At 41.3% G+C, this 13,184-nt stretch overlaps 1 protein-coding gene across 2 annotated transcripts in view; it reads right to left on the bottom strand.

Annotated features, from left to right (window-relative positions):
• Window positions 1-3,384, bottom strand: part of SUPV3L1 (Suv3 like RNA helicase) — a 37,523-nt gene extending 34,139 nt beyond the window's left edge. Inside the window, exon 1 of one of the 2 annotated variants that reach the window (XM_045024328.1) lies at window positions 3,246-3,384. Coding sequence is in view for 1 of the 2 variants with exons in the window: in XM_045024324.1 (XP_044880259.1) it covers window positions 2,696-2,951 (256 nt within the window). In the remaining variant the exon portion in view is untranslated. Of the gene's footprint in view, window positions 1-2,695; window positions 2,983-3,245 lie in introns of those variants that run through there. The other variant, XM_045024324.1, reaches the window with a different exon arrangement.
• Between the last annotated feature and the right edge of the window lie 9,800 nt (window positions 3,385-13,184).

The following is a 13,184-nucleotide window of genomic DNA, read 5'->3' as shown; positions in this document are numbered from 1 at the left end:
CATCTAATCTAATGCATTATGTATCTAAAATTGTTTTCATTTAGATCCTACACTCTTTAGAGCACCAGTGTCATCTTCAGTTTTATACAGCACCAAGAGCTCAACAAAACTGCCATGTTTAGCAAGTCCTAAGGTTTTTATGGCATGTGTTGATAAAATAACATTGCTCCTGCGTGGAAGAGGACAAATATATTCAGAATTAATAAGTGAATGGTTAAAAAAAAAACTTTAAAAAGAAAAACTGGATTACACCTAGCATCTCAAAAAAAGCCTTGAAGTTCTAGGGAAATACTGATCACATATTTGGGGAAATGAAAAACAGAAAAGAAACAAAATGCTTGAAAGGGCGCAAAGCATTTCCTATTTTGTTTTAATTTAAACTCCACATAAATTAAAGGATCATGCTAGCTGACAGGAATTACAACTACTGTATATGACTTCTAAAATAAACTAGAGCAAGAGATTCCTTTCTTTTCTGCGGTGCCAGAGTTCAATATTCCATAATGCTCCTGCAACACTCAACAGCTTCAGTAGCACAGAGTGCATTAATGTGAATACAGTTCCCTATAAGGGTTTAGTTGTTAATGATAAAAACAAGGAGTCCGGTGGCACCTTAAAGACTAACAGATTTATTTGGGCATAAGCTATCGTGGGTAAAAAAAACCTCACTTCTTCAGATGCATGATGTTAACCACTGAAACACACACAGAACCCTGCACTTATGTTCCAGCTAAAAAGTGTTTCTGCTCATCTTTTAAAAAGGTCGAAAACCAAGAAGAAAAAATCTCAAGTCTTTTACAAACAGCTGTTAAAGAACGTTATGGTTATCACAGATCTGGTCAAGTGCCCCCTGCTGGACGCTCATCAGACTGCTGTGAGGGGAACCAAATGTGCCCTTAGCTTCCTGGGACTGGTAAGAGTTTAGGCACCATCCTGGCTTTGGCCCTCTAGGCATCCACAGACCCAGATCTGTGTCTCATACTACTCTTGGCAGGGGACCCTGCAGACCAATTGTCTAGGCCCTAAAACTAGTGCCACCTCCCCAGCAGCTCTATCACATTCCCCAGAATCCCACCAAAGCTGTTCGCCTTCTGGTTTACAGGTTCTCTCTTCAAGGGTACATGACAGTGAAAGCAAACAGACACACTCTGTACAGGATTCTAAACAAAATTATTCTTTACTTATTTAAAATGAGAAATACACAGATCTATGCAAAATAATAAATACAACTATACGCATGCTTCAGATTCCTCCCTACTCTGAAGAATTCCTTTGGCTTGGGCCCAGTTCTCTGGGCTGTCCAGGATCTTTCCCCTGCAGCTCATGGTTTTTCTTCAGACTCCTGGAACCTTTTTCTATGTGAGCTGATCATCTCTGACCTTGGCTGCTCACCCAAAACTGACCACCTGCCACAAAATCCTACCCATCTCTTCCTCTCTCCTGACAAAGCTTCCTATTTATCTGAGAGTCTCCTGAGTTTATCTATCCCCATACCAATACCTGGGCTCTTTGTTCTCTCCTTGGTGATTTCCATTTCCCCTGCAGAGAAGAGGGAGAGACTAGACATCCTCCTTTGCATACCCATTGTCCCAAGATGGTTCTACCTGAACAGGCGACCATTGACAATCTAATAAACCACCACAGTATCTGGACTGGGATAGATGTGCTACAGTCCCTCTCAGCAAATGGTGAATTCACCATTCACAGAGGATACACCTGCCATGATACAATAATTCATAACAGCTTTGTAACACCAACCAGAATTCATATGTTGCACATAGACAGATTCCCCAAGTCATCACCCTGGTGTCTGAAGATGATCCTCCAAGATACAGTGGTGTGTGTATTAAGTTTCTAACATAGCTGGGCATTTACTAGAAATGCTCATGAATAGGTATGTTTGATTTTGATCTGGAGAAAATTCAGACATCTGGCAGCATTACCACCTGCCCATCACAAAGTGAAATTTGAGGAAACTAATATTTCAGATGCAGACTGGTTAAGATCTGTGACTGTGAAGTTATGAAGCTACCACATATAAAAGTGACTGCCCACAACATTTCAACCTAGCCAATGAAGTGCCCTCCATGGTAATACAACATTTTCTATAATAAGGGGCAAAGAAAACAAAATCACAGATTCTTCCTCCAATTACAACACACCTTGTAGGCTTTTAACAAAATATGTTGCCAATCCTGACAAATTAAGATTTGTAGGTTCTTGGTTCCATTTTTCTTACCACTATGCTTAAGGAACAATCACCATATCTGAACAATTCAGAGGTCCTTGCCTCAGGTCTGTTAAAAAGAAATGAAACTGGTAAATAATTCAGTAATGTACGAGTAGATATGTCCTACGCTAATCATGAAGACACTGTAAAGGAGAACAGATTTCTTATACATTTCTGTTCTTGTAATAGTGCATTTTTCTACTGTTGAAAGAAGACATTACAGTTCTCCATAAATAGATCGTATTCAAACAGCTACTTGCTACAGCATAACAGACGGAATTCTGCGCCAGGTGGGAGGTAAAGAGAGTTTAGCATAGGCCTGAATTGTTGCAATACCAAGAACTAGACTGATCCCTTCAGTTACGCTGTCTTGACTATTTCCTAGTCTTGTTACAATTCAGGACTACGCCAAACGCTGTTCCCCTGCTACCTGACGCACGTCCCGGACGGCCCAGCACCACTTACTCTTGTTGAGCGGCTGGGTGAGCTCGGCCCCGATGTCCCCCTCGGGGCCCGGCGCCAGGGGCTGCACGTGCAGGGGCACGAACAGGGCGGTGTCCGGGGCCCTGCCGCCGTTCCGCTCGGACGAGGAGGCGGCGGCCCGGCTCGGGTGCCGCAGGCCCCCCAGGCTCCGGAAGGCGACAGAGGCGGCGCCGGCATGGCGGGGCGAGGGCCCCGGGCGGGCCGGCAGCCGGGCCAGCAGCCACACACAGCGGTTCATAGACGCAACGCACTCCGCTCCGCCGGCAACTGGCGGCGCAGCCCTACTGCGTCATCACAGCGCGACACAGAGCCTCGGGCAGGGCTGCCCGGCCAGGTGCCTGACTGGGGAAAATATTAACCAAGACGGCAGCAGCCCCGCCGGGCTTGCCGCGCCTCCGCGGGGAGAGGAAAGGCCCATACCCGGCCGGCCGGCCCCCTCCTGGGTCACTGACACCGGGACGGGCAGCACCGCCTGCCGCCGGCCATTAGCAATGACGAGCTTAGGGTGGAAGGGCCCAGGGCGGGGACTTGCCTGGGTGTCAAGAGCGAGCCCCAGCGGCCGCGGGGCCAGACTTGCGGGCGGGGGAGCGCTCCCAAGCAGGGGCGGCCTGGACCCCCCAACCGCCGTGCTGGCTGGTGGGGTGCCTGCTAGCTGCGGGCTGGCTCCGGATTGCCAGTGCTCCGGGAGTGAAATCTCAATCTCCAGGAGAGGGCTGGGAGAAGCCGGGGCCGGAAGGCGTAGGGCACTCCGCACATGAATGGTGAATCCCATGTCTCCCGTCGTGCCGCCGGGGCTTTAAATGCCGCGGCAATGTGCATTTTTCTGCCCACCAGGTGCACTGTGCGTGCATCTCTTCAGCTTGTGTGATTGGGTTTTGTCACAAGGTAAAGTCTGTGCACCGTAACTGATCCATGCACGTTTGCGTTGTCTGGTCTCTTTAGTCTACGCTCCACTGCCTCGCACTTTCCGAAAAAAAGAACAGAAATGGATGAGGGTGAGGGCTCCTCGAAACATAGCAGCTCTGAAGGTATCGTAAAAAAGAAAAAATACTATTGTTGTTACAATGACAACTGGTGTAAAGACCCAGACTATAAAAACTGGCTTCGCAAAGTCGATGAATTTACAGCTGAATGCATTTTGTGTCGTCAGACATTTTCCATTAAATATGAAGGGAGACGAGCTGTTAATATCCATGCAGAATGTACAAAACACAAGGAAGCTGTAAAAAATCAGAAACGAACACCTCAGATTGCACCCTTTTTTACAAAAAAGGAGGCACCTCAAGTAAATCTAGTGACAGCAGCAGAAATCGGAGAAATTTACCATGGTGTGGTTCATCATTTAAGTTATGCTAGTCAGTGTGGCAACAATATGCTTCCAAGGTTTCTACCGGATTCAGAAATTGCAAGAAAAATGTCTTGTGGACGGACAAAAGCAACTAGTATTACTGAGAATGTTTTGGCACCAAAATCGCAAGAACTGTTGCTTAATGATCTTGAATTAGCAGGGTTTTTTTCAGTTGGATCGGACGCCTCTAATAAGGGAAATAGAAAGTTTTTCCCAATAACTGTTCGTTATTTTTCCAAGACAGAAGGGATTAAATATGGCTTGCTTGATTTTTACCATGATAACGATGAGACAAGTGAGGCCATTGCTGCACGCATTTCAAATATTATAGAAGAAAACGGCCTTAATATAAACTGTGTATCATCTTATGTAGCTGATAATGCATCTGTTAATTTTGAGAAACACAGGTCAGTTTATCAGAAGCTTAAGCAATTGAATGACAGAATTATTGAGGTTGGATGCAAATGCCATGTAATTCATAACTGTATTAAAAATGGCATGAAAGCTTTGAGTTTTGACGTTGAAAGTCTTGTCCTGAAAGTATACAGCGAGTTCTCTTCTTCTGCTAAAAAGTCAGAATCTCTCAGTTCATTTTTTGAATTTGTAGAAATTGAATATAAGGAAATTCTGCATCACGTACCAACTAGGTGGCTGTCCCTTCTGCCTGCGATAGAACAAGTCCTACAATGCTGGCCTGCGTTAAAGGCATATTTCATATCAGAGGGGGAAGAAGAATGTGTCAAAATTATATGGGAAGCATTCAGTGAGGATGAGCAGGAGTCTCTCCCTCTTTGTTATGTTTACTTTCTGCATAACCTGATGGGAGTATTTTATGAAGCACTAAAAAAGCTAGAATGCAATAATGCCAGCTGTACAGAGTTGGATTGTGTCATGGGAAGTCTTCATTCTAAACTAAAGAGAAGGAAAGAGGATAACTTTTATGGAAGATCAGTTCAGGCTATTTTGTGCAATGTCTCTCCATCTAACAAGAGGAAATTTAAGGAAGAAGCGGATAAGGCGTTTTCAAGATGCATTGCATACCTTGAGAAATGGTATGATTTCAAGACATCTGTTTTCAAACAAATGTCAGTCCTCTCACTGGACAATGAAGTAAAATGGTCTGATCTTGAGAAGTTGGCTGAAGTTCTTCGCATTGAAATTGACTTTGACAAGCTGTTTGATGATTACTGCATTTTACAGCAAGTAAGAAGAGAAATCATTTCAAAGGAGCAAAAAATAGATCAAAGATGGGTAGAAGTTTTCAAACAAATTCCAGAAAGTGGAAACAGCCAAATGTTTAAACTTGTATCTTTCACACTTTCAATTCCAGTCTCAAATGCCTACTGTGAAAGGGTCTTCAGCTTAATGACTCAGCTTTGGAGCAAAGAAAGAAACAGACTGAGTGAAAGTGTTGTGAAAGCAGAGTTACAGGTGCAACTGAATTATAGTATGTCATGCACTGACTTTTATGAATATGTCAAAAAGTCCCCAGAGTTGCTCAAAGCAGCAAGAAGCCAGCTGAAGTACAGATTTAAGAAGAAAAATTCTGAGCAAAGGCACTCTGCTACAGGAAACTCAGCTTCTATAATGTAAATACAATAATATTTTATTAAGTCAAATCAATGTTTTTGCTGTATCTGTCATTTTCTAATGGTATGGTATTTTATTTTCTGTATTTTTAAATAATGGAATTAACTAATACACATATACACACAAACATTTAAGCATGCATTAACAAGCAAAGTAACCTAAACCCAATCTTGCTATTTAAAAATAAGATTCACATTACAACTGGAGATTTTGTAATACTGATTTTTTTATGCAATGTTTAAAATGTGAAATTGATTCATACAATGCTCCTTATTTCCACCGAAGGCAAAATGATGGCTCTGAAGTGAATGAGTTTGAGAACAGAAGGTCAGTCATTATTGCCATTACATCATGTGATGAAACCTTCCAGAATAGAGCCAAACAGAGCTGGCAACCCTATATCCACCCTGTGCCACATGTATCCCAAGCTGGGTGTTCCTTCTCACCTTGACTTGCATCTCAGCAACTCAGGCTTTTCATTAATGAAAAACATAAGCCTGAGCCACAATAAATGCGTTTTGTGGCCACAAAAATGTTTAGTTATGTCAGCTGCTGGCTATATTTCAGCCTGGATTGTTACTAATAAACAGCCTTTCCTGCAGAAAATAACTCCATTTAAGCACCACTCACTCACTGTAAAAAAAACCTGAAGCAACCTTTTGAAACTCCTCCCTAGGTGAAAGACAAATGTTCCTGCCCAAAGGCTGCCCATTTTATAGCCTTGTTTTCTCCTCCAGTCAGATTTCACACAACTTTAACAACCATTTGCAAAAAGGCATGATCTGTGATCCGCTTGGAAAAGCTTTGAGCTTGAAGGCCAACAATAGTAAAATCAGTATCTCTTTTATGAGTTTTGTTATGAATAAATGGATTACACCCAAATTATGGGAATTTTAAAATCTCAAATACTAAAGCATTTTTGTATGTGCAGTTGTAATCAACATTGTACAACATTAAGATTATCAAGTAAAAAGTGCTAATGAAAACTAGGCCTTATATCCCAGTAATTAATCAAATGCAGGCATGTGGATGATAAATTAGAGGGGAATTATAAATGCAGATACTGTATTGGGAAGTTTGAGATTCTAGAATACGTATTTTAATATTTCACATAAGTCAGAGTAGGAATGGAGCATGGTCAGCAAAATATTCAAGGACAAAGGATGGGGTTAGGATATGATTTAGGCTGCACTTGTAATATGGTGGGCTTGAACTGAACTTTGATGCCTTTTATAGGTGCCTTTTTTTAGCTTGCATCTACTACATGGAAGCAATTTCAGCTGACAGCTCACCACACATCTGTTCCAAGGGGCAGACTGAATATACTTTCATGTGTTAGTATCAAGGCTTCTTGTATAGTTAATTCAGATTTTTGACATGTTAGAGCAATTAAGACTAGCTGTTAACAGATGCAAGCTGTAGAATAAATATTAAATTTTAAAAATTAGTTGGTTAAGGAATATGTGTTGTAAAGAAACACCCCAACTAGTAATTAGAAAGGCTTTGAAAATAACAAGTTATAAATCCAGATGGAATAGAGATGGGAGGATGGTTGATTCAAAAAAATAAGCTAAATAAAGGTTTATTTTTTTTAAAAAAGGCTTCTAAGCGATAGGGATTGACTGCAGATGGTTTTAAATAAGTAAAAAAATCTGTATTAAAAAGGAGCCAACATGAACCTTCTCACCCCACATAACCAGTGTTATCTTAACAATAAACCTATGTGAACCCAGCTGCAACAGAAAAACTGTTGGTCAGCAAGGAGGAGGAAAAGAAAGGTCTTGGGAAGAAAGGGGGTTGTAAATTTTAACTGGATTAAGACTGGAAATAAGGGTGAACTGTCTTAGATTGGTTTTTAGCTGAAGTCAATAATTAGCAATGACATCACACATTTGTTAAAGGGTACATTGCTAATACCTGCCTGACCAAGTTAGAGCTGACCAATAGGGGTCTAAGCACTCCTAGTTTAGCCCGTTTGTAAGTATCTTGGCTCAAATGCTTCTAAATGTTTTGTTACTGTTTGGATGTAGTATATTTCTTATTAGTTAGGCTTTTTAGGCATGTTTAGAGCAGTTGTATAAACACCAGTTGGCCTTTGGATTTAATAAAGGAATTTCTGATTAATTTAGCATAGTAATACTCCGCACACACAATAATTCCAACATAAGCCTTTGAAATTTAGGTTATGTTAAAGGTACAAGGATTGCAGGTTTATTGGCAGTGCCCCACTTTATGCCAACTGCAGCTGTATTTCCCCAGTGTTTCAGCAAGGACAACTGTGCTCAGGCTTCCAGCTCCCCAGCTGTTGCCTTTCTGGTTAGAATTTTCACCTTTCTCACTGGGATATTCCCAGGCTGCACAGTTCCCAGTCTTCATTGTGTATTTTCCAGCAAAGACCGTCTGCCGAGGGTGACCTGCTTGCTTTCTCTTCAGAGACTAATAACAGAGTGATTGCTACTGATACACAATTCTTTCTAAGCATGCCTACTTCATTCTTAAGGTAAAAAGCCTCCTAGAGGAAATGTATTAAAAGCAATAAAAGAACTTGCATGCATCATCCCACCTAGAGGTGGTTTTTTTGTTGTTGTTTTCTGCTAACAAGTTCATCAAAGCTTCAGCTCAGAATAACCAGTCTTATGGGGCCTCAGTAGGCCAAGTCCTTCCACTCCTCCCCTAAGGATTGGGGTCTTCTGTGGATGAGAGGCCTGTCCATTTGATGGATCAGGCAGGAGTCAGTTTAAACCCCAGGCTTTTATCCAAAAGGCTTTTTTTGTCTGGTGGTCTCTGGAGAATCCACTTTGAACTAGCATATCTCTGCAGAGGGGGGTGGCTTCAGAGGCCAATAATGAAAGAAAATCCTTAGCACTACCTCTCCCTATTAGGTATATTAGTTGACAGATGTGAGGAATCATCCCAGATTGAAATGGCAGTAGGAGGAGGTTTGGAAACAAATTTAAAAAACAGTAATAAAAGTCACCAGGACCAAATGGTATTCATCCAGGAGTTCTGAAGGAACTCCTATATGAAATTGCAGAACTGCAGTATGTAACCTATCACTTAAATCAGCTTTTGTACCAGATGACTGGAGAATAGCTACTGTGATGCCAATTTTTTAAGAAGGCTCCAGCGGCAAGCCTGGCACTTACAGGCCAGTAAGCCTAACTTCAGTTCCAGGCAAATTTCAACTACAGTAGAACCTCAGAGTTACAAGCAGACCAGTCAACCACACACCTCATTTGGAATCAGAAGTACACAATCAGGCAGCAGCAGAGACGGGGAAAAAGGCAAATATAGTACAGTACTGTGTTAAATTACTAAAAAAAGGAAAAAAGCATTTTTCTTCTGAAACTTTACTATGCAAAGCTGTATTACACATCAATGTTCAGTTGTAAACTTTTGAAAGAAGTCATAACATTTTGTTCTGAATTACAAAAACATTTCAGTTACGATTTTCCATTCCCAAGATGTTCATAGCTCTGAGGGTCTACTGTATAGTAAAGAAAATTACAGATACATATATCAACATGATTTGTTGGGAAAGAGTCAACATGGCTTCTGTAAAGGGAAATCATGCCTCACCGATCGATTAGTATTCTTTGAGGGGGATCAACAAACGTGGACAACGGTGATCCACTAAGATATAGTGTACTTGGATTTTCAGAAAGCCTTTGACAAGGCTCCCTCACCAAAGGCTTTTAAATAAAGTAAGGTATCATGGGACATGATAGTAGGTCCTCTCATGGGTCAGTAACTGGTTTAAAAAAACAGGAAACAAAGGGTAGGAAAAAATGGTCAGTTTTCAGAAGAGAGAGAGGTAAATAGGAGTGTTCCCCCAGGGATTTGTCCTGGGACCAGTGCTGTTCAACATATTCATAAATTATCTGGAAAAAGGGGTAAACAGTGAGGTGGCAAAGTTTGCAGATGATACAAAATTACTTAAGATAGTTGAGTCCAAAACACTGTGAAGAATTAAAAAGTGATTTCACACAACTGGCTGAACTGGGCCACAAAATGGCAGATGAAATTCATTGTTGATAAATGAAAAGTGCATTTTGGAAAACAATCTTAACTATACATACAAAATGATGGCATCTAAATTAGCTCTTACTACTCAAGGAGGAGATGTGGACTGTTCTCTGAAAACATCCACTCAGTGTGCAATGGCAGTCAAAAAAAAAAAGATAATGTTAGGAATCATTAGGAAAGGGATAGATGCTGGGACAGTAAATATAACACCACTATATATATATATATATCCATAGCATACCCACATTTTGAATATTGTGTGCAGTTCTAGTCATCCCATCTCAATAAAAGATATATTGGAAAAGGAGGACAACAAAAATGATTAAGGGTATGGAACAGCTTCCATATGAGGAAAGATTAAAAAGATTAGGACTGTTCACCTTGGAAAAGAGACAATTAAGGAAGAAATGACAGAGAGCTATAAAATCATGAATAGGCTACATTTTAGTCACGGGTATTTTTAGTAAACAAATTCACAGCCCACGACTTGTACTATATCCCTGACTAAATACTAGGAGTGCTGGGGGGAGGGTGTAGCTCATGGGGTGCTGTGAATGCAGGGGGGGGCAGCAACCCAGGGGTGCCACAGGTGCATGGGGGATGCTGGGGGGCAGCCCAGGGGGTGCCATAGATGCATATGGGAAGGGTGCAAGTCCTGGAGGGGCAGTCTGGGGGGTGCCGTGAGTGCTCTGGGGGGCAGTCTGGAGAGCACCATGAGTGCAGCCTGGGTCCTCAGCTGGTGCTGGGGGGGAGGGAGTTTAGCAGATTCCTGGGAAATGGTGACATGTCCCCCTCTCAGCTCCTAGCTCCGCTCGCTGCCAGTGGAGGCAGCACGTGGAGCTAGGAGCTGAGGGAGGGACACGTTGCAGCTTCTGGGGAGCCCCACAAGGTAAGCACTGCCCCTCCTGTGCCCCAACCCCTAGCTCTGAGCTACCCCCCACAAGCAGCAGCCAGTGCAAATGGCCTGGGGCCATCTTAGCTGCTCAGGCAGCACCAGTAGAAGTCACAGAGGTCACAGCAAGTTATGGAATCCATGACTTCAGTGACAAACTCACAGCCTGACAAACTCATGAAGCATGTGCAGGAAAAGTATTTACCCTTTCACATACAAATTAGGGAGCTATCCAATGAAATAAATAAGCAGCCGGTTTAAAACAAAACAAAAAAAAAGGAAGTACTTCTTCACACCATGCACAGTCAACCTGTGGAATTCATTGCCAGGGGATGTTGTGAAGGCCAAAAGCATAACAGGGTTCAAAAAATAATTAGATATGTTCCTGGAGGGTAGGTCCATTCATGGCTATTAGCCAATATGGTTAGGGTTGCAACCCCATCCTCTGGATGTCCCTAAGCCTTTGCCCAATGCTGGGACCAGACAACAGGGAACAGACCACTTGATAATTGCCCTGTTCTGTTCATTCCCTTGGAAGCATCTGGTGTAGGCCACTATTAGAAAACAGGATATTGAGCTAGATGAACAATTGGTCTTTACCCAAAATGGCCATTCTTATGTTTTTTCACATGTACATAATTGCATTTTTAATACAAGTACCTCAAAGATATTAACTCATGCAACAAGGTCTAGCAATTCAATAAAGTTTAATTCTAATAAGGTTCGTTCAGAGTATTGTCAGTTTGTCATAGGCAGATGAAGGCTGTAACCTGTCCCAACCCCCGCCCCATTCCCTTTACCATTCCGGCTACTCCTCATAGTCACTAGGCTTTGCCCAACTCAGCAAGCTAGCAGCACCTTTTGGCAACAGGCATATGCCCAGCCTATAGCCAAGTGCTCTAGCCCTAATAAACTTTACCCCTCCCATCCTCTAAGATTTAGAAAATTAATTCCTTTACTTTCCAAGATCAGCTGATAAGTTACCCCAATAACTGGTTTAAGTCTAAGAAGATTTTAAAGAAAGCAATGTTTATTTAGAAACCAGATAAGTCTCGCACTTCTGTTAGTCAGTGTCTTGGTAACAGCCTCCCTGGGTAGGATAATCTTGTAATTACAGCACTTCAGCAAGTCTCTGCAAGCGAGCACTTGTATCTGTTCCATTCCACTTTCCTAGAATACATTGCTACAAAGACACCCCTTGAACCTTGTTTGATAAAGACACACCTTTCTTACATACCACTTTATTCTAACAAAGCCTACCTGTATGCAGCTAGATACCTATAGTGGGAGACTGGGGGCAGGAGGTCCTGTCCTGATGATTAGGCAACAAATAATTTAATTTAGCTAAAGTTAATACTTACTCTAGGAAGAAAATATTGTATGTTATCTAGTATACTTCAGAGATATTAGTATTTAGCAAGAGTGGGTGGAAGATCAAGGCTCTAATAAATGGAACAATTTTTGGTGAAAGGTTAGAAATATAGTAAATGAAACTGCTGATGTATAAAGATGGCACATTAATTAATTGGGCTTTGAATTATTTAGAGGAAAAATAGGGGTTTCCAGGTTAAGAAAGGCATAGAAGACAGGATACATCAGTGATATTTATACGTCATACTAGGTACAAGTTTAAATAGGATATGGTTACTGAGATCTCTTCAGACTTTTATCCCTGAAAAAGCAAAGCAATCATTTAAAAAAGTAACTAGATGGTTCTGTTATGCTAGTTTATACAGCATTCATTTGTCAAATGCCATGCAAATCTAGACAGGGCCCTTGCGCCAAAAAGATTTTATGATCCAAGACAAGACTTGGGACAGTCAACATTGGGAATATAGTCTGATAGAGCCCTGTGTTAGAATCAAAGCTAGAGCACCCTGGAACATGAGAGAACTTCATGCTTCTAGACCAGTCTTGAGCTAATTTAATAAACTAAGTCTTCAACTTCAAATGTTTAAATCTTCAAAATTTTAAGAAAATTGATTAAACTTTGTTTATTCCTTAAACCTAAGAACTAAAAAAAAAAAAAAAAAAACCACACACACACCAAGTTTGACATATTCATTCAGCTATTTGACTTATGCATGCACAGAATTTCTGACTAACATATGGGAAGAGTATATTTCATATAGGCTTAACTCAACAATATAACCAATTGTTTGGATGTAAAAAAGAAAAAAAATGAAAACCTGAAGTCTCAATAAAAATTGGAACCAGTACATCAGTTGTGTGATCTTTCACATACTGCCCCGAAGTATGTCCAAAGCCAGGCTGAGAAACTACTCTCACCCCAAAGAGACCAATCATGCAGACGAAACCGTCACAATCCTTGGCTTCTCTGAAAAGACTGCTGAAAGTAAACACACTATGAAGTGAAATAAGCCTACTGGCTCATATCATAAGTGACACCGAATAAATCTCAGGTGGGGGTGGATTTTCTCACTGACATGGGATGAATTGAGACTAGTAACTATAAATTACTTAAGATTCTATATACTATACTAATTTCCTAAATTATCTATTAACCCAGGTTTTCCATCCTCAAAATACATTCATATCCATTGCAAATGGTATTTTCAGTACAATGTACATTCCAATTAAAGACAAACCACATG

The sequence above is a fragment of the Mauremys mutica genome, chromosome 7, assembly GCF_020497125.1.
Source record: "Mauremys mutica isolate MM-2020 ecotype Southern chromosome 7, ASM2049712v1, whole genome shotgun sequence".
NCBI classification, from domain to species: domain Eukaryota; kingdom Metazoa; phylum Chordata; order Testudines; family Geoemydidae; genus Mauremys; species Mauremys mutica.
Note: the sequence above shows the minus strand (reverse complement) of the source record. Positions and strands in the feature narration are given on the sequence as shown.